Source organism: Harpia harpyja, chromosome 7 (genome assembly GCF_026419915.1).
Source record: "Harpia harpyja isolate bHarHar1 chromosome 7, bHarHar1 primary haplotype, whole genome shotgun sequence".
NCBI classification, from domain to species: Eukaryota; Metazoa; Chordata; class Aves; order Accipitriformes; family Accipitridae; genus Harpia; species Harpia harpyja.
The window spans coordinates 33,028,570-33,050,658 of NC_068946.1; the positions used below are offsets into that span (position 1 = coordinate 33,028,570).

General features: G+C 37.2%; 1 protein-coding gene across 4 annotated transcripts in view; it reads left to right on the plus strand.

Moving 5' to 3' along the window:
- The window catches only part of GPR155 (G protein-coupled receptor 155), a 30,715-nt gene continuing 8,626 nt past the window's right edge, over positions 1-22,089 (plus strand). The window contains exons 1-11 of one of the 4 annotated variants that reach the window (XM_052793576.1): positions 1-175; positions 6,262-6,767; positions 11,516-11,915; positions 13,289-13,454; positions 14,712-14,867; positions 15,966-16,049; positions 17,340-17,460; positions 18,781-18,865; positions 18,947-19,037; positions 20,150-20,399; positions 21,057-21,158. In XM_052793576.1, coding sequence (XP_052649536.1) covers positions 6,275-6,767; positions 11,516-11,915; positions 13,289-13,454; positions 14,712-14,867; positions 15,966-16,049; positions 17,340-17,460; positions 18,781-18,865; positions 18,947-19,037; positions 20,150-20,399; positions 21,057-21,158 — 1,948 coding nt within the window. In that variant the 5' untranslated portion in view covers positions 1-175; positions 6,262-6,274. The remainder of the gene's footprint in view (positions 176-6,261; positions 6,768-11,515; positions 11,916-13,288; positions 13,455-14,711; positions 14,868-15,965; positions 16,050-17,339; positions 17,461-18,780; positions 18,866-18,946; positions 19,038-20,149; positions 20,400-21,056; positions 21,159-22,089) is intronic. The other 3 variants (XM_052793575.1, XM_052793572.1, XM_052793573.1) reach the window with 3 other exon arrangements.

A 22,089-nucleotide genomic window follows, 5' to 3' on the forward strand; every position in this document is an offset into this window, starting at 1 on the left:
TGCCGAGCCGGCTGCGAGTGCCGGGCTGGTGGGGCGGGCCGGGCTGGGCCGGCCCTCCCCTCCCCTCTCGGGCCTCGGTACTGGCGGCCTCGGCCTTGGAGAGGTTCTCACCTTGGCAGAGTACAAATCCTCTATACGTGCCCTTGTGCGGAGGCGCCTACCAAAAGCTAAGTAGGTAAGCTGCCCGCTCCTTCCCCTGACTTCTGGCTTTATTTTCTAACGAGGTAGCTGTCACACAGGGCAGTGCTGTTATTTTTTTTCTCTCTCGGGTGTTTCCGAGTGAAAATACTGTGTGCTCGCTCGTAGCTGGGGTGACCATGGAAGGGAGAGAGCAGTGATGGGCAAGAAAGGGGCAGGTGAGAGGTTTTTGTTTTGTTGTGGCTTTCTCACTGTAAGTCAAAGGATGTTTCATCCCTATTTGGCAAGTGGGGTAAGTGAGACGCTTTTTAAGGGGTGCTGGCAATAAAATATAATCTGTCTTTTGAAGAATGTTTTGCTGTTTGCTTCAGAAGTTATCTATCCGTTTACAAGCCCTAAGATGAGCCTAACTGAAAATTAAGGGGAAGTATGTTTTCCATTTGTTTTTCTGGCTCGATATTTTGTGCTGTTGGCAACTGTTGCTTCATTTGGTCTTGTCTGAACACCCGCACTGACAAATTTTGATGTAGCTGTAAGCGTTGCCGTTGTAAGCTCTGCCAGTCGCGTGCTCAGGGCAGGCCTCGGCTTCACTGGGCTTGCTGTGCACGCGGCTTCCCCCGCTTGTCTGCTGTCCAGGTGCTTTCTTGTAATGACAGCGTAGAAAAAAAAACTGAAAAAGGAAGTGTGATCTTGAGAGACAACTGCTCAGAGACACTTAAGGTCTGGTATTTCTTGCAACACTGTCTGGATTTCAAGGTAGAGGTGGCCCACCTCTTGGGTTAATTGCTGTTACAATATTGTCCTCTATCTGCTTTCTTAGCCCAGTAAAGAGAAAAGTAAAAATTGTGGTTAACTTGCAAGAATAGGAACCACAGTAATCACTTCTTCCCACTTAATTTTATCATTGTAACTCTCTGAAGTTGCTTCCTCTTTGACTTACTGTACAAACTTTTACACGAAAATGCATATGGTACGTTCTTACCTGAACTGAGGATGAGGTGCTAGAGCTGCTGCGAATGGTAACTCTTCCTGCCCTGATCCACTTTCAGCCTCCTGAATAAAATAATGTGTCATCCTTGGGATGTTTCTACATTGCATTAAAGTAGGAAATGAGGTCATGTTGTGGGATATAATTTATGAACAACGTGCACAGCCTTGCCAGTGTCACCAGAATTATCCTGAGAGTGATTACCAGCTGAAAGCTTGAGAGTGAGAGACCAGAGAGAAGATGTGCCTTGAGGTATCTCTTCTATTCTCTCATATCATCTTTAACTTTAATTAAAAAAGAAGATGAAAGGGGTTTTCCTGCTGGAAAAGGAGACTACTACTCTGTTTCAGTACTCAGAGAGGAACCTAATGTTGCTTAACTCACAGCTGCTGGAGAATTGAGTTTCTGGTCTGGTGAATTTTAACACTTTACAAATATTGACAGCCTATGAGAGAAGCGGGCAAATATCAGTGCTCCAGTTTGTTTCAAGGGAATTGTAAATTGCACTTGTTCCTTGCTCTCTGTCTATTGTTGGTCTTCATACCAGGCTTCCTCTCGTGCTGGCTGTACTGTCCTTCCTTACAAATGCAAGCTGACCATGTGGCTGCAAGCAGCTACGCTTGACACAGTTGACAGCAGATGAGGCAGTGTTATTCCTAAAAGCTTTGTCTTTACTGGCCTGCCGTTCCCAACAATGCAGCTGTGGCTGAGTTTTCAAAGATTGAAATCTCAATCCTCAATCCCTGAAGGGATGACCACAAATCATATGTCCTATGGAGTGAAAGCTAAGTGCTTTCCTTTGGAACTGTGTTATATTTCCTGATTTTAGTGTCATTTGACTAGTTAATTTGTTACATCTAGTATAAGAACAGATGAGTTTCTGGTAGAATATATAAGGTTCTGGTTTTGCATCAGATCAATATCTTTGATTTCATTAAGAACTACGAATTGAAGACATTTTCGCTCATGTGAGATGCTAGTTTGAGTTAAGGCCCAGGTGTGATAAGGCTGTATGTTAAATCTGCGATTAGTCATTACATAATCTCACAACAGTTATGTAAATGCATGTATCCTATAGAGCAAAAGAGGATGAGAGATGTATTCGCTGCGTTAAGCAGCACGCTGTGCAAGAGCTTGCATTTCTGGAAAATGCCCACTGCTCCGCAATAAAAAAATCTGTGTTAAATGTGAATGTTTTGGGATGTGCGCATCTCTGGAGTTGAAGAGATGATTCACACTTAAAGCCCTTGGAGGAGTGCCAGTAGCAGCTTTTACTGTGGTGCAGCTTCTGTCTTTGAAACTCATGTTGTTCACCAAAAATTGGGCCTGACTGACTTTACAGGGTCCCTTGTAGTGAATTTCAGGGTGAAGATAGCCTGAAGGAAGGCTGCAGGAATATTTGTGGCACTTTTGTAAAGATGGTTTTAGGATGTGTGGGTGTATATCCATGTCAGTTTTGATCTAGTGAGGAAGATATGGGATTTAGCTACTGACTGATACAACTAGAGAGTCAGTCTTCTGCATATTTACTTAAGTCCTGAATTATAACATGGGGACAAGGGCACTTGTAGTGATTTTATGAGGAGAAATAGTAATTTTAATACAGAGGGAAGAGAGGTGTTTAATTAATTTAGGCACAATTTTGGTTTAAAAGTATGGGCTTGTGTAGCTATATTGATAGACTCGCCTGTGAAGGCTTAGTCTGTGCAAGCAAAAAGCCTGGACAGCTCAAACCACTTTTCAGGAGAGAAAGAGAGGAAGGAGATGTTATAGTGGTGAAAGACTATATAACTTCCCACTATATAACTGTATGTAGACTGTGGCTTTTGTGAGTAAGAATATCAGAAAATAAATGTTGTCACTGGTATTGACACAGTGGTAAAAGATACAGCCTTGAATAGGAAGGCACAGGGGATGAGAAGGAATAGTAGAATTTAGGGATAGATACAGCCAGAATACACTTCTGCTACAGACCAAATGTTGCATTTGGTTAAAAAAGCATCACGTTTATCTTACTGCTGAAGAAAATACCTCAACAGAGCAGGGAGTAGGTTGAACATGTTGCATTGCCAGGAGCTTTACCTCTATGCAGTGCTGCATGCTTGAAGAATTTGAGGTGGGGCTGTGCTAAAAACGTGCTTTTCACCTTGCAGCTAATGTAGGCTGTGGCTGGCTTCTTTCAAGAATTCAGTGTTGGAAATCTGTCTCTGATCCTCTTTTAGACATTTTGCAAATCCCAACAGCTTCCTTAAGTTTTGCTAGTAGAAGAAATGGTTTGTTGTCTGCTTCATTTATTGCAAGTTTTTCCATCTTTCTGTAGTAGATAATGCTTTGAGCTCCTGGTCCAAATACATCTGGGTGAATGTATCATCTATAACATCAGAAAAATACAACCTTTAAAATAAGCCCTATTTGGAGTGAGACTCATTTTCCTTGGGAGAAGAGGTGGCCAAGGCTACTGGACAGATTTGGATGATGCAGCTGCTTAGCCCAGATGAATTACAACAGCACTGTAGGAGTGCTTACTAAAAGGCTCAGGCGTAAATAAAAGTCATCAGTCAAAGAGTTTGTGCTACATGTGAATGAATACGTGTATGCTGGATGCCAGGGTCTGAAATAGAGCATACAAAATCTCACCTTTGCTCTGACTTGATATATTTGCTTATTTACCTGGCTGTTATGAGTTCTCTATTCCCTGCAGGTAGGATACAAAGAGGCTGGGAAGACTCTTAAACCAGTTGTTAATTTGCACAGATCTAGCGATTATGCTGTCCAAAGCACTGGTTTGGGAATTGGGAATCTCAGGTTTGCCACTGATATGTTAAATGGCTTAGAGCAAATCAGTTCACCTTTGCCTTATTTTCTATCGCTAGAGTGGGGTGAGTTATCTTGACTTCCTTTCCAGAGTACTTTAGGATTTAGTCATGTCAAAATTTTATACATAGAGTTAGCTGATGCACTACACATGTTTCAGAGCTGTATCACCAAAGCCATGTCTGTTTCTGGCAAGACCTTGCTATTGACTGATGAATACCTGTGTATTTGTCCTTTCTCTTCATCTGATTTGCAGACTTTACATGTCTACTTGCATATAGAACCTGCTGTGTTATAGTCAGCCCTTTCAAGGGGGATCGCTGGTAACAAGTGAAGATCAGGAGTCACAAGACGTATCTGTTGTACATAAGTACTTAATTTAATGCATACTTAAATTTCACTGTTATGGGCCTAAAGAATTGTATGTAGGAATATGGGTAAGCAATAGTGTGATTAACTAGATTATTGGCCACTGTGTCATATGTGGATTCCTTGCAACTGGAAAGTGTATCATTAGCACATGATACTGAAATGTTGGGAGAGGTCAAAGTTGCACAAAGCAAGGTACAAACTCGAAGAGGGTTATGATGATTTGATCTCTAAATCTTTCCTGAAGATAGAGAGGGCCTTGCCAAATGTTTTTGTGCCAGAGTGGAGAAGCTACAATTTTTGGTCAAATTTATCTTCCTTGCCTGGCGCTCATGTTCTTGTAAGGGCTCTTGTTATTCTGTAAAAGATTAAGAGGGCATAAGCTTATACTGTAAAAGAGCATGAAAGCAAGTGGGTTTTGATGTGCAGAGAATGAGTCTGTGGAAGGATGTACAAAAAAAGAACTGATACTGGTAGACTGCAAAGATTTTCCTTGCAACAGAGTTATAGATGAATACAAGTTTAGCAGGTTTGCATTTCCTCCAAATTAGAGGATTTTGTAACCTTTGTCACTCGCCTCTAGCAAAATAGATACACGGCACAGAGTAACTGAGGGAGCATCTTTTGGGGAGAGTAGCAGGAGGACAGTTTCAGGCTCATTGGACTTGAATTGACAGCAGGATATTCACAAAAGAGATCTTGGAGATAGACTGAAATGATAGTTTTAACAGAAGAAAATAGGTCTGGATTAGAGAGATCTATGAGTCATCTGCTTGTAATCAAGTAAGTGCTTATGAAAATACACAGGCGGAGGATGTAGGGAGACAAAAGAGGAACAAGGAAGGAGCCCTATTGGCACCCACAGAAATTTAGAGGAATCGTCCCATGTAAATGTTATAGGAACAAGTAGAGATGAGAGGACAATTAGGAGGCACTGTAATTACAAAAGATATGGGAAAGGCAAAATTTCAAGAGGAGGATGATTATGATAAAGGTGTATGATGGTCACAAAGGATGAAGATGGAACACCAATTCTGAGAGTTTAAGAAGATTTTGGCCTCTCAGGATTTTGGTAAGAATTGTTTCAGTGGCAGAACCTGGATTAAATAGGATCTAAAGATGGAGGTGAAGGATGACTCCCAACTATGCATAAAGCTGAGCGTGTGGAACCAGAGGTGAACAGCAGTAGTTAAAGAGAGGTCAAGGATGGGATTTTGATATTTGGAGTTCGAAGTGTATTTTTATTGTGAAGGAAAAAGAACCAAGTAGGACATGGTTTAGGGAGGACCTGAGATAAGATATCCTGTGGCAAACAAAAGGTGTTAGAAAAGAAAACTAAAATTTGATTGTTGAAAGCAGAGTATGTGAGAATTGTAGTTGGGAATTGACAGGGAGCTGAGAAGGTAAGGAAAGTTACAAGCTGCTAACGAGTATGTAAAGAGTCTTGTGCTTTTCTGTTGGAGAGTTAACTAGGCTTGTAATGGTAGTCTGGGAAAGCGAGGAATATACACTGAGAATTTAGCAGCTGCTGTTTTCTGAAAGGACTGGGAAGTGCTGAAAGGTTGTAATTTATTCTAAATGATGGTTAGATCCTAGAATAATAACAAAACCATCCTTGTTATATCTCCTTTCCTTCCAATGGATTTTTTGCTTTTTGAATGCCCAATCTACATTTAGTTTTAATATTTTAGTGTTACCCTCAAATTTCTTTGGGGATTTTTAGCCTCTGTCAATTGTCTTTTTGAATTGCGTGGAGTTGTGTGAAGATTATGTGTGTATGGAATGATTTTTCTTCTCTCAGAGTTGTTTCTCTTTAGTTACTTATTATTTGTCTCTATTTATTTGTAATGCACTTGTAAGTGTAAACTGTTCTGCTAGCAAGACTAATACCATAAATATTCACAAACACGGTTTTGGAAGTTAATAAATAAATACTTTTATTTCTTTTACAGATGAGATCATTTCATGCTCTTTTTTTGGAAGAGGTGGTCAAAGAAAATGGATAGCTATTCAGACTTCAATGCAAAGAACCTCTCATCTTCAGCCAATATGTCTATTCCTTTGCCCGGACAAGTTGGATTCAATACCACTGGCGGTACTCCTTCTATGTCAATAAGCAGGCTTTTCCCAGCCCTGTTAGAATGCTTTGGAATAATTCTTTGTGGCTACGTAGCTGGAAGAGCCAACATTATTACATCAACTCAGGCCAAAGGACTGGGAAATTTTGTGTCCCGTTTTGCACTCCCAGCCCTACTGTTCAAAAACATGGTGGTACTTAACTTTTCTAATGTGAATTGGTCCTTCCTGTACAGTATTTTAGTTGCCAAAGCTGCTGTGTTTTTCTTAGTCTGCGTTTTAACATTGTTGGTAGCCAGTCCAGAGAATCGATTTAGCAAAGCAGGTTTGTTCCCTATTTTTGCTACACAAAGCAATGACTTTGCATTGGGATATCCAATAGGTAAGTATGCTCTCTTCTTTAAAATTATTTTTCAGTGTTCTAGACATGTTTGCTTTTATTTTTCCATAGTTTGAAATTGACTTCTGAACTGAAGTTATGAGTTATCGAAGCCATTTCTCAAGTCACATTTCTTGACCTCAGACCATGTGCATTTTAGGAAGGGAAGAAAACTGCCAGCTGGTGTGAATGAGACAGGATTTAAAACAATTCAACTACCATTGTCTATATGATCTTGTCATGTTAAAGTAAATCAGATTTAAAAAAAAAAAAAAGGATTTAAAATATAATTTCAAAATTGGTATAAATTACCTTACATTTACTGCAGGCAATTTTCCGTATGGGAAATTGCCAGAGTTTCCCTCAAGACCAAAATTCCTTACTTTGCAAAGTATGAGCCCGTACCTCTGGCCTCTGAAATAGCTGTAGTGGGTTTTTTACTGATTTGGCATTACCTCTTAGTTTAGCTGAAAGAAAACATCCAGCCATAATGTTGGTGCCTACTGGTTGTGGAGTGTGTGTGACAGACTTTAAATCTGTTCAGAAGAAACCTCTAATTTTTGTGCTGCTTAACATAATTTATGTAGCCAATCGTGTTTTATCCCTTAATCTTTATTCTACTGGGGCCAGTAGACATGCTTTAGGATATAGTCTTGGAAGAAGTCAGTCTTTTAAAAGCATGATTGCTGTGTGATTTGTGGTAACTTGCATTTGTGTGTATCAAATTGGCATTTTATGTGGCTGTGGTGCCATTCTTGGGGTGCATAACTAACCACCAGTCCAGTGGAGCTAAAAAACAAACAAACAAAACACGGAGAGGCATTCAAGAATATAACTTGTATAGATGTGTAGTCTTGTTCTTGTAAGCCTATATTCTGAATTCCAAGCAACATCAGTTATTAAATTATTTTATCCCAATCTGCAAGACTATTATTTTCTTCCCTTTTGATAAGCAAGATTTTTTTTTAGTTTTTCCTTTTTATAGGTTTTCTTAATGGTATGTTAACATGCTTTTAGCCATGCATACTGTGATACTTAGGACAATCCGGAGTTGTAGCAGGCTTCTCCCACCTGCTACTGTCTGAACTGCAGTGCTTTTTACCTGCCTTGGGAGGCTGTTTTGTGCCAGTGTAGCTTCCAGTGCTACCTCTTCCCAGGCTGACCTGTGTGGCTGATGTGGGAAAGCACACTGCAGGTATTGGGATCTTCAAAATACACCTTGAGCGGAAGGCATTTGGAGAGGATGCCTGGACTATGTTTTATTTGTTTGCTGCTCCCTGAAGAGAAAGTACTCTGTGCCTCTCAAATTCTCATGAGATCACTCTTATCATCTAGACAAGGTTAAGAACAAAAAAAGAAAGCAAGTTTGTTCTAGCAAAGGAAAAAGCAAGATACTTGATTACAGAATTGAAAATACAGTTACAAAAGAGAAGCTTAAACATGCAATTCCAGATTATACATAACAACAAGTAGCTCTGTATTTTAGATTACTTGAGGAGCTGGCAGTTTCTTTCTCCCTATTCCAGGGCAGCATGCTCAGGACAATCTTGAATCTTTCTTAGTCTCTTCAAATTTGCTGGATATGCATAAAATATAGACAAATGCAACTGCAAAGTTTTTCTTCCTTGGATGAAAATACCCTGTTTCCCTCAGTTGCATGTCCTGAGATTTATTCCTCTTGAGATAAATCAGAAGTATATCACAAATAGGGCTGTGAGGATTACGTCTTTGTTTCTTGGTACTGGATTAAAATGCCAATTAGGGTTTCTCTTTTTTCTATTTTGAGGTTGTCTGAACATATTTCCATTGTATCCTTCTAGTTAAAACATTCTTTCTACTTTGAATTACTTTCTTGTCAGATTACATGTATTTTCTTCAAGTATTTCATGATTTATGAGATGTGATTCATATTTTTTCTACGTACAATCTGGCCAAATTCACAACATTTAGTTCATTAAGAACTTTACTGGAATACTTAATGCAACACTGTAGATGCTTAAGGGTTGTTTATTTCTTAAAGCTGTTTATTTCCTATCCTGTCCTTTCCCTTCTCCCATCCCCAATCTTTCACCAGTGTTTGGTTCACACTGTCATGTGTGCAAACTTTTTACTGTTAGTGGCTTCTCTGAAGTGTTTGCAGGACTGGGCAACAAAGAATGTCTTGCTTATTCCTTTTATGTATGATGATAGGTAGTGTTTTGAGCAAAGCCTGATCTTTTAAAGGAAATACATTTTTAAAGGCTGCTTCAGTTGAAATTTGTAAGGGAAAAAAATCAGTATTGACAAATCTGTGTATTATAATAACATTATTTAAAAAGGCAGTTTGAACTCTTAAATAAATAAATAATATCCTGAGCTTTCATCCCATGTAATTTCTTTAATAACTGCTATGCTATTTTTTGCTGTTTAACAAAGATTTGCACATAGGAAAATTAAAATGCAGGTTAAATTTGCAAAGATCACCACTCTGTTTTTCTCTAATCACTGTTGCGACAGTTCTACGCTACAAACTGATGTTGGGGTGAAAAACAACTGTTACAGCGGTTTACTAGCACCCCCCCGACACAGATAGAATTACTATGATGAAAGCTTTGTCTGTTTGGTTTTTATTACTGGGTGAGATGATACAACTCTGACAGAACAGCTTCATCTACTCCTGTGCTGTATTGTTAAAGCACAGGTATAGCAGAAGTGTTGTGGGGATGATGACTCAGTTACCATGACTTTAGTGGTGCTAATTGTATTAAGCATGAACTAGTGTGTGATTTATATGTAATTTTGAGCAGCTGGGATGTGGAGAATTAATTTTTTTTAAAAAGTATTAAAGTATCTTTGATTTCAATTTTTTGTTATGATCAGCAAGCAGGCACCTTGATTTAAATAAAAAGAAAAATTTTCATCAGAGACAGTTGTGGATTATTTTCACTGTCTTAATGAATCCTTAAGAGTGTTTTCTTATTTTTTTTTTTTCCACCCACTGACTCAGTAATCTACATTGGTTCCACTTTTTGCTACCCAGGAAAATGCATTATGACTTCATAAATCAGTTAAAGTACTTGTAGACCTTAATATATTGTATTAAGTATACAGTTTCACTTTGCCAAAAAATAACGATTTATTACATTTTTCACTTGGGCATTATTTACATATGACTTGTGTTGAGCTGCATTTGATTGAAATGGGTATTCTGTATAAAGCAGCATAAAAACATCACTCTAAGGTTTGAGGTTTTAGAAGAAAATTTACTTACTTAAAAAGTATCCAGCTGTTTAAAGTGGTTTTATTTATCAGAATACATTTAGTGCTTAAAACTGGCTTGTTAAATGCGGTAACTAAGCACAAGTTGGTAGTTCTGTTCAGCAGTTTATTCAGGATTTTAGGACAGGTAGCTCTTGTATATGTTCTTTAATCATGGCCTGTAAGAGGAAAAGCACCTTTAGTGCCTTTTCTTATATATTGGAAATCAACTAATTGAGAATGTCAGTTTATTCAGTGTAAGGAGGAGACTGTTTACAGTAAGTGCTGATTTAGCACTTAGTAGATCCTGTCATTCCAGATGCTTGAATAATATGAAGGTAAAAATCTTTTGGATTTTGAAAAACGTAGTCACAAGGGAAAACTTTTTCAGAAACAGAACAGGTTTAGTATACGGGGAAATGGAAATACTTGCAACAGTTGGCTGTGTAGTGATCTTAAACTTTATTTAGTACTTTGAGTGCTAAGTTATCCCATAGAAAGGTCTAGTATGTGTATTTATGCAATAGTGCTTCCTTTTCTTAATATTCTTTGTAGTACAAGTAGAATGCACCTGCATATTAAGATACTTCTGCCTGGGGAAAAATGTGTTTCTCTCTAACTAGGGTAGGAAAAACTAAAATGGAAAGCATTACTTTGCGTATTTCTGAAAATTACTTGAAATAATAACATTATAAGGCAGGTAAAAGATAACATCCTGCTTTAAAAACATTGTGTTTTTTTAATTCACCCTAGAGTGGAATCTTGTATATCTTTCCAGAGTCTTTTCATGATTTTTGAAGTGCTGTTAGCACAAACTTGAAATAAGAAGCAATTCTACCTTGACTTGAAAGTATGTAGTAGCAATGAAAAAAAATGCTTGTGATTTAAAGTTCCTTGAGGGACCAGAACTACAGCGGTAACTCTTGTCTTGACTAGTCCCAGAGAATGAACTAATAATTATACGATAGTGTATTTTTCATTTGGTTGTTGCTTTGCTGTGTTGTATTGAATCAATGTAGAAAGACCACACCTGACTTACCCACTGAAAACTGGTTAAATGCCAGAGATGTGAAACTCTCTTAAGATGAGAAGAAACTTGTGTCCTGCAAAGGTGCATTTAATTCTCCACAGCTCTCATGTTTCTGGGGAGGAAAAGCAATTCAGATAAAAAACAATTTTTTTTCAGCATTTGGGATGACTCAAAGGGTGCATGGGATTTGTTATATTGTTTTCTTTCTTTTTTTCTGTAAATGTTGAATATTTGTAGAATCATTAAATAGTGTTGGATAGTTAGTCTTTGGTCTTTAATGTGTTCATTAGATGACTGTGGCCTAATGGTGATTTGGCATACTTCTCTTACTACATCATCTTATATTGATTGTAAATGCAGTTACTTTTGAAGGATAATTAAATAATTTTTCTCTAGTTTTCAGACAGCAAAATTTAATTTCAATATTAATGTATTTTTGTACTGAAATGTTATCACTCATCACTTTTCATTTCCTGTCTTCTAGTTGAAGCTTTATATCAAACCACTTACCCAGAGTATCTCCAGTACATTTACCTAGTGGCTCCAATATCTCTTATGATGCTAAACCCTCTGGGGTTTATCTTCTGTGAAATCCAGAAGTGGAGGGATAACCGCACTGTGTCACACAGCAAAATCAAAATAGTGGGCCTAGCATTCCTTCGAGTTTTGCAGAACCCAATTGTATTCATGGTCTTCATAGGAATTGCCTCAAACTTCATTCTTGGCCAGAAAATTCCTGAATACCTTGAAAACTTCCTTGACGGACTGGGCAGTTCATTTTCTGGCTCCGCACTTTTTTACCTTGGACTAACTATGGTGGGACAGACAAAAAAACTGACAAAGGGTATGTTTGTTGCACTGATCCTTCTCATCACAGCTAAACTGTAAGTTTGATTTATGTACTTCTATAATTTTGTTCTCTAGATGTTTTAAGCTCTGAATATACTGGTCAGGTGGCTTTTTTCCCAAAATCACTATAGTGATAGTATGTTTCACTTCCAGTATTCTGGGTGAGTGCTTCCCAAACTCTTTGGTAGTATACAGCTCTTAACTTTTAAAGGAAATTTAGCAGACCACAGACCTGTTGGCAGGCTCTGCAGAGAAAAATAATTAGGGGTGCTGTGGCTTCACGGACTGCCTGCAGGTCATCTGTCACAAATTGGGTGTTTGGGGAATTACTAGCTTAAATTAAAATTTACTAGTTAAATAGTTAGACAAGTGTGAGTTTAAGTATTATTTGATTAGTATTTGTCTTTTCTTTGGATTACACAATACATCTCTAAATTAGTTGGTTTTCCTTGCTTTGTCTATAAATCTTTGAAACTGCTATATTGGAAGAGCTTAAAAATGGTCGCTTTACACCCTTAAACTGACTTTTAAGCATGAATAAGTGACAATTTGTATTTAGAAATTATGCCATCATTATCTTCCCTTGAATATATCTCAGTTACCGGTGAACAAAATATTTTTATTTGCTACAGAGCTGCAATTAGCATAATAGCACGATTGTTTGGTGGTTAAGTTTATACTGTAAAATTTGAAGGTGCATTTGAATATCAGTACAACTAACTAGCAAACGTAAAGACCTAGTTTGTAAACCAGCTCAATGACAAATTTTGTAAGAACATGAGGAAAAAACCAGTTTTTAATGTTACCACTTTGCTCTGCTGGTGAGTTTATGTAATTAGCCTGCGTAAGGCTTACATAGTGAGTCTATGTGAGATCTGCGTTATTGCTAAAGGCAAACAAAATAGCATTGATGCAGGGGTTTTTTTGCTGGCCAAAACTTTCAGAATGGGATACTTAAGCTTGAGCCCTTGTTGTATTTCAGACAGCTTGCAGAAAGGTGGTCTAAATTTCAAAGCTGCTGACTGCTTATAGCTACTATTACTTTAACAGTTGAAAAATGAGGGATTTTTTTTTTTTATGTTTTACCTCTCTGAATCTGAGGTTTATACAAAGAACGTGTCTGTATAATCAGAGAATGTGCTTGTATCCCAGAGTTTGTTGTCATGTTTACCATTTTTTCTGTCTGTGGGCTTTTTTGGTTTAATTGGTGACAAAATTTTTAATCAGCTGGTAAATGTCATGTTAACAGTAAAGGCAATCATTCAAAGTGATGTCAGTATTTTGCTTTTCATAAACAGGATTCAAACAAACCTCAATTTTCCTTTTGGTTCATTTTCTGAGTAAAGAAGAGTCTATTGCTATAGCTTGAGTAATATTTTTATAATTACTTTTTACCTTCTCTTTTCAGACTTATGATGCCATTTCTCTGTAGAGAAATGGTGGAACTCTTGGACAAGAGTGACAGCATAGTCAACCACACCAGTTTATCAAACTATGCATTTCTTTATGGAGTTTTTCCAGCAGCACCTGGTGTCGCAATATTTGCAAGTCAATTTAATATGGAAGTAGGAATTGTATGTATTTAGCTTTTCCCAAACGTATACTAACTTTGAGCTTAACTTTGTTGATGAAATACTTAAATAAATGAGTAGGTTTTTCTGTAGTGTAGACTCCTTAGATTTACTTATACTCCCTAGATCTCAAAGGTAAATTATATTTCAGATTATTAATTAAGCAAAGTATTATTTCCTGATGTCTCAAGTGTCTTTATTGTACATGTTCGTAAATAAGTCCTCATACTTTTCTTATTTGTGACTCTAGTGAAGAACTTGGATAACTTTATATTTAAAGAACTTGTATCTTTGTTGTGGGTTTGTTGTTTGTTTGTTTGTTTTTTCAAAGACCTTATCTGTAGGAAAAAACTTAAGTGATATTACTGAATTCAGTAAGAACAGTGTTAGATTAATGCTGAAAATTTATGGAAGAACGTATGCTTTAACTGATTCTGTTGTGTTGCCTTTCAGTTAAATCTTGCGATAGAAATGCATTTTACTTTTTTTTTATAGTAGAGGATATCAATTATCTTTTCAACTTAAAATACAAATTTTATAACTGTTTCCTTTCTTCTGCTTGAAGTGACATTAAAACATTCCTGTTGAATTCCATTGTTTTTAATGTTACCTATTTTTGGTTTGTTTAGTTTGGTTTTTTTAAAGAAAAGGGAAAAAAAAAGAGGACACTAAAAGTAAACCTTACAAGATAAAATCTTGTGCCCAAAAAACTCAGGAAATTTCTTTAAAACAGAGATCTGTAGTATGAGTAACAATTCACACTTCCATCACTGTGCAAATTCTAGAAAGCAGAAAGACAATGGGAAGCCAAAATAGGAATCACTTAAATGTAAATATATGTGGCTTCTCATGAATTGGTGCATATTAGTATTTGCATAACTACATGTTTTCTTAATTATTTACGGTGTGAATATTTGCATCCAAAAGTAAATTGTGACATTGTAAATCCACCCCTAGACTGTAGTCATTAGTATATTTGACACCCATGAAAAAGCTCTTCAAGAATTTGCAGCAGGGAACTCTCTATTCCTACTGTTTTAGAAGCTTGTTAAAATTTTCAGTTTCACTGTATGTATAAAATGGATACTTTCTGGCTCAAATTCTAAATAATTTGTTATAGAAACAACTTGGTGATTTGTTAAAGGTCTATGTATGTTTAATTCAAAGGTACAATTTTGCCAGTGGTTGTCTTTCTGAAAACAGATTATTTAGCTTGAGATCTGATTAACTCTGTTCTTGTTCCTGTTTCTCTCTTTGCAGATTACCTCAGGCATGGTGATAAGCACTTTTGTGTCTGCACCTATTATGTATGTTTCTGCGTGGCTGTTGACCATTCCATCTATGGACCCCAACCCACTGGCATCTGCACTGCAAAACGTTAGCTTTGACATAAGTATTGTCAGCCTCATTTCTCTGGTAGGTGTTGATGAATTGAAATACAAAAGCACACTGTCATGTCAGGGTAGTTTTAGTACATAAGCAGCAAATTGAGTCATGGTAAGATGAGACTTGTGTTTCCTTGTCGTATCCTGTTGCAGAAGGATGAGGAAGGAGTTAAAAATCTTCTTGATTTAGCAGTGGGTCAGCTGGAAAGCTGCACTGTAGAGAAAGGTGGGTAAGTGAATTAGAGCACTAGTGCAGGGCTTAAGAGTTTGTCCTTTTAGTTTGGGGGTTTTTTTGTTTGTTTTGTTTTTTTTAAATAAGAGGGTGTGGGGGAATGACAGTACTAGCTTACACCACAGGGAATAATTACATCAAGCCATGTGAGGTGCTTGGATATCACAGTAATGGAGGCTGCGTACAAACTTCAGTTCCAGAAGTGCCAGTGAATATTTATTTAATGAAGTATTAATGATTATTAATTCAAATGTTTAACTTGGAAGTTTTAATTTAGCTTTATCAAATTCCTTTCCTAGAAATTCTGTTCTTGAAAAGTGGGTTGATAATCCAGAAGTCCAATATAAATTGTGTTCCGGCTTTATAGGCACTACAGATAGTGTATTTATTTTGTTTGCTTTTTTACAATAAAAATATCCATGTTGGAGGGAGTTGGAATTTTCTTAAGTTGTTGTCTCACTGAAGTCCTCTTGTCTTGAAACTGTGCCTCAAGGGAAGCCACAAGTGAATGCTGCCTCTTGCTGTCACAGACCATTTTAGGAGATTCAGGGTAGGGGGAGGAATTTTAAATTCTAAATTGCCAGGCTACTCTGTGGTCACTTATGTCCTGAGGAACAACCAGGCTTCTGTACACTAGAGGCAAGCTCTTGATGCTTCCTGGAAATATTTCACCATCATGAGAACACAAAGATGGATTCCTTTTTCTGGCCATAGTTGCTGAGGCATAAGGACTGGCAGCAGATGGTGTGGAGCTGACTACAGTAGTCATGTTGCTAAGAAACTTTTCAAGAAGATTTGCTGTGTATTTAGTTTCACCATAGTCTGCCAGAATACTCATCATGTTCATCTGGGTTTTGTTTTACTCTTAAATTAAATTTTTTTTCTTGTATGTTACAGATCTGGTCTCTTATTGTTGTTCTTCTGAGTAAGAAATACAAACAGCTTCCTCATATGATTACAACAAATCTACTTGTTGCTCAGGTCAGTAGTAAGAAGAATTCTGTTTTGTGAGTTTTGGTTTTTTTAAAGTTTGGTTTCTATAGTGATATCTTTGTAGCCATCTATGGAGGGCAGGGGAATCTAATGTATGACTCGTCTAAACAATTTCTGTGCCTTAAAATACGCCCTTGAAGAAAATGATAGTTGATGCTGGTAGTATGGTTCTCAAACAGAACTATAAGCAATCAGAATAGAGAGTGGCTTCTGAAATATATTTTTAGTTACTGCCTAATACTGTTGAGTGTACTTCTGTATCAATTTATGCCAGTCTGAAAGTGAGCAATGCCAGGATCAGCAGCAGCATGTGTTCGATTCTATGGTGACATGATTCAAGGAGCTAAATAGAAAACTAATCCCCATGCTGGTTTAGCTCCCTGAAGTGGCTTGCTGAGGGATCAGATGGGTGCCAGTGCTGATGCAAAGAAGGGGTGTGGGAATGCATGGCTGGTGGTTAGGGAAGGGCAAAGCCAAATAGCTCTGGATTAATTTTAATTGTTATTTAAACTGAGAGAAAACTACGAAGTACATGTTCCTTCTTCCCTTAAAGTCAACTGCACAACTGCTGTTAAATTCAGTGAGAGCAGTCTGTGCTTGTAATATATCTGTGTGGTAGTGCTTTCTGAAGTGTTCTGTAGTTTAAAAAAACCCATATATATATATATATAGTAAACTCTCTGAGGTCTGATCATGGAGTCACGTTTGAAAAAAGTCATGTATGAGAGTTGCAGGTGCTTCTTGTCTGTAACAGCAAAGTTAGCTTTCATCTTAAAAAAATTTTGAACTATTGTGTTACTATTTCCATAATATTTCAGCCTATCTTTTCAGATTCCTTCAGTACTAAAACTGTAAAGGATTGTATAATTCTTGGCTGAACAAACATCTGTTGACCTCAGCTTCATGCCCAAATTCTTTCAGATAAATGGTTTATACTTAACAAAAGCATTACATTTTTCTTATTATAAGATATATATATATAAAGATTATATATTTTTTTCTGACTTGCCTTACTCTCAGTTTATCTGAGCTATATAATTGCTGTCAAAAAACCCCCCTCCTGAAAATAGGGTACTATAGTCAGTGATATAACTGTAATACCAAATTTACTGCTGCACTGCTTTACTGCTATGGGAACTATCTAATTCATAAAATCACACTTCAGTGCATCTGGGGATGGAGTTTTGAAGCTTATTGTAGCTATATTACACTGTGTTCAGTTTTTCTTGTCATCCTGCTTTCCCAGTTTAAATGATGTCATCTTACCTTTCTTTCCAGTTTATTGCTTGCATTGGAATGGTGGTATGGAATTTCATTGTTAAAGAGAAAGACATCACCATGCAGATCCTAGTATTTATATTCCTCTACAGCTCACTTTATGGTACCTACCTGTGGACAGGTATGATTTTTCTAGGCAGAACCTAGGTACTGTAATAAAAGATTAATGTACTGAAATAATTTTATTATATTCTTCAGAGTAATTGTTCCTTCACTTGTATGTAGTTCTACAAATATGCATACCTGTAAGTTGTGCCAGGCTGCAGCACTAGCAACACAGGGCTCAGCGTCAGGCACTGCTTCTGCTATTGGAAGCTTATACCTAGGGCAGGTCTAAATACAGCAGCCTTGCTAGCTTGTAGCAAAAGACAAGAACCTGCTCTTGAGACAGAAGCAATTCCAAATAGAGTGAATGTGGTGGGTTGCCCTTCAGCTAGTCAAAATCTTATTGGTGATTTTTAATTACTGCAGAGTTTAAAAATTGATTATTCAGCATTAAGTAGATTTTAAAACTTTGTGCCTCAAAAAAGTAGGAAATAGAGAATGAAGGGAAATACCAAAGTAGCTTTAACATTTTTTTCCCCTGGCAGTTGTAGTTTCTAAAAACAATGTGTGGGTTCTGCAGGTGTAGATGATTAATGAAGGCATTACTTGAAATAGGCAGAATTGAAAGATGCATCAAGAAGCTTGGAGAACCTTACTGTGTGATTAAAAAAGAGACTTTGGGTATTCAGGAGACTTTTTATACTGTTCTTGAGTCCAGAAGTCTAAGGGTTTAATTCCCATGGTGTTGTGGTGGGGTAAGTTGTATTTATGTTTAGCTGAAATAGGTAGCTCATGATTAGTATAGCCTAACGTAAATACTAGCTTTGCTTCAGCATGGGTAATGTTGCTGAGCTTCTCAGTTGTGAATAGAATAGGCAGTTCCACAAGATAGTCCCATGTATAATTACATGTGTAAGAATACGTAAAACTTTTTTGTTAAATTTATCATTGACTTCTTATAAAACGCTAGTCAGTTTTTCAAGAAATGATGTAACAGAATACAACGTTATTTGTTGGTTAATTAAGAGTGTCAGTCTAGAACAACTGCTGTTGATAACTTAAGAAAGTAGTTACTTGTGTCTTAAATATTCTCTTGACATCTTTTATATGCTTGTGAACCTTTCTAAGCATTTAGAAGTGGATGTTTAATATAAAATGTCCTGGAATTCCTTCAATGTTTCATTATTAATATGATTTTTTTAAGATAATAGGTGTTTCTATTTTACTTTCTCAGAATACATCTAGAAAAACAATTTTGGACTATTTGAAAGTCTGAGAAGAATGTCTTGGTTATTGAGCAGGTTGCATCATAGGGTTTCTAGAGTCTGTATTTACCAGTTCCCTTTTTAATAATAAACAAGGCATTTCTTTTGGTCTTGTTTTTGGTTTTTTGTAGGTTTTCTGTCTTTGTCTTTGTTTCTGTTGAGGAAGAGAGAAACAGTAAAGATTCCCATTGGGTTTATTATCATAGCTGGATGGGGGTAAGTTAATTCAGATGTTTCCCTGTAGAATTAGTGGGAGCGTGCTAAATATGTTACTTTCTTCCTATTTTGCTCTTTCAGAGTCCCAACACTTCTGGTGGGAATCTTACTAATTGTTGGTGAACGTAACAACACTAGTATTGACTCTGCCTTTTTCTATGGAAAATATCAGGTATGAACGTGTTCTCTCCTCATCACTTCAGACTTCTGCCACTTCCAATACATTACTGAGAGATTGTGTTTTCTGTTTGCTTCTTATTTAAGTAGCTTTCAGTCAAAGCACAGGTTACCGTAAGAACAGTATCATTATAGAATGCTTATAGGTTGATACAAAAATGTATTTCTGTAATGAACCATTAGGAAAACTTGCTTGAACAAGGACCTTCACGTTTAGGCAACTATGACTAAGAAAAAGAGGGAGTAGGCTTCCCAAAGAAAAGGATTAGGAGTGGTAATGAATTGCAGAGCCCTTTTCCTGGTGACTAATTTGTCGTCTCGCTTGATAATTATCTAAAACTATTACTATCCAATAGCTAATTAATGGTTTTCGGTCTGTAATAGATAGAATCTACATTAACTGTGTAGCAGTAACTGCTTGTACTGCGGGAGACTTCTCTGCACAATCATGGGTTGAAAGTCCCTGAGCATGAACTACCATTTTTACCAATAAATAGTTCCTCTTATCAGAGGATGTAAAATACACTGGCATCGGTATTTGTCATGTTTTCCTCCATCTTTCTTATGGATAAAGAGGCTATGAGTCTCTCAGGATTATTCATGTGGTGCTTTCACAAGTATTGAATAGCCTCAGAGTGGACTCTGGGTATGAGTGGCAGATGATTAGAAGGAAAGGTTAATTAATAGCATGCTCCCCATTGGCGAAAGCATGGAAATTAGAGCTGTGCCAGAGGGTGACAAGAACACATTCCTCTTTGGAATTAAAAGGTACCTGAACAGAACTTAAACCGGAGCACTAATGATCCTGAGGGGAAAGATGATGATGAGGGGATGGTTTTGGATTGTGTGGGAAATAGGGGTCCCCGCTTAAAACAAACAAACAAACAAAAAAACCCCTGAGTTACTCAGGCAAGGAAAATTAGTTAAGTCTCATGTACTGATTGCTCTTTCAGTGCTACAAGATGCAAGAGCAGTAAATATAGAAAACTGTCTTATTCAGATGCATTTGTTAGTTATTTAGGAAACTACAGAAGTTAGAAAGGCAGATATATGCAACTATTTTCCTTTACTTTGTATTTAAGTGTATTTTCCTTGCTCTTTTAACAGATAATTACCACAGCAGTGATCCTGTTCATCAGTATACTGATGGCAGGTATCTCACTTATGTGCATGAACAGAAATAGGCAAGAGTCGAACTATGAGGTATTGAACCCATACTCACCACGTAGCCAAGTGGAGGAGGTTGAAGTGGAAGGGAGTGAGGGGAATCAAGTTTCAGCCACTGTGCCTCAGCCTTCTCCAGGATCTTCTGCACAGCCTTCTCCAGGATCTTCTGCACAGCCATCTGCAGAAAGAGGTAGAGAAAGTAGATTTGTAAAAGAATAAATGGCTCGGGATACAATAAAATAATGTTCCAAATGTAATTCTGACCTGGGAAGGACAGTTGTTTACACCTTCAAGTGTTATGCTAGGACAGAAGAAAATCTAGATATAACTGCCTTAGGATTTAGGTTTATGTTTCTAAGGAAAGTTTGATGGTTGTCACTGTAAGGGTGGGGGAAGTGGACAGGAAAAAAAGCATATGTATGTTTTTTATGTAAGTAGTGGTATCTTGATAAGGATGTGATAAATGCAGTCCACTAGGCGTCTTAGATTGTTTACCCACTAAACTGTCTCTCTAAGAATGAATTATATGCCAGAGCCTTGCTACCCAATGTGTTTCTAATCCTCCTTGTTTGTATGTAGCCTTTTTGATCACTTACCATATGTTTTCCCTCTAGCTAAAAGTACTTGTGTTCCTTCCATGGTGGTAATGCTGTCTTAAATATTTCTATATATTAGTAGTGTAACCCATTCACCCTCTCAGCAAATTGGAAAAATTAAGTCTGCTTTCTCCTTTTGGGTTATTTTTGAGCACAGTAGTTAAAGCTGTATAGAATATATTGTTATACTTGGAAAATAAATTATGGTAGTGAAGGAAGCTAACTATCCTGTTACTGTATACTCTTAATAGGCTGCTGTTCTTGTCAAACAACAAATGGTGAATTGTCCTGTGCTAGAGAGAGCAAAGCAGTGACAAATGCTGTTGAAAGCAAGGTTCCTGCAATTGAGACAGGTAAAGCAGTAGTGTCTCCTTGTTTTAATACTACAAACTCTTCCACAACATTTATTTGTGTTGTTCTCACAAAGAAACTGTTTGGGCTGTTGTTCTCTCAACTCTACCTGGATAACTTATATTAAATTCAAGCATTAGGCAATATGTTAGCTGTTTGTTCTCTTCTGCCTGATAGTTATTAGTAAACTTTCAGTGCTCAAATGGACAGTTGTTTTGGTTTGGGTTTTTTTACCACTAAGCTACTTTAACACATCCTTCTGAGCATTCAGACTTTACCTCTCCATCATTGCCTTCTTTGGATGCTGAGAAGTACATAACCCTACTTTGCTTCAAGTTTGCAACTTAAACACGCTTTTTTACATTCTCATATTCACATCTTGTGTCTTCTAAAAAGGCCTTTGAAGGCTTTGTTGTAATCATGCACAGGTTTTGCATGAGAAACCTGAATGAGATCTAGAGGAGCAAGCACTTACTGCAGATTAGATCAAGTGTCCATGCTGCTGTACTATTCATGTCTAGGGGAGAGAGACGGAAAAAATTGACTAAGGGGGCCTTAGGAGTCACTGAAAAAGGAAAAAATGGATCAAAGTGACTGTTCAGCACCTGATGGAAAACTGCATGCTCAGCCCATTCTCATCATGCATCACTTTCAATAATCAAAGCTAGCTGCAGCGCAGCCTTTCTCTTTTTCCTATTTTCTTGCTTTTTTGCATCCTTAGCAAGGAAGTTCATAGCCTTATGCTTTGTTTGGATGCAACATAACTTTCAACAAATCTAAATATTTCACACTGAAACATACTTAGTTATGTCTCCTCTCACAAAATGCAGCTTTCCACTTATTGCCAAATATTTTATCTATTAAGTAATTCAGACAAGCATCATAAAAATGTCTTCCAATGATAGAGGAAGGCCAGTTTAATTTTCTTATCCT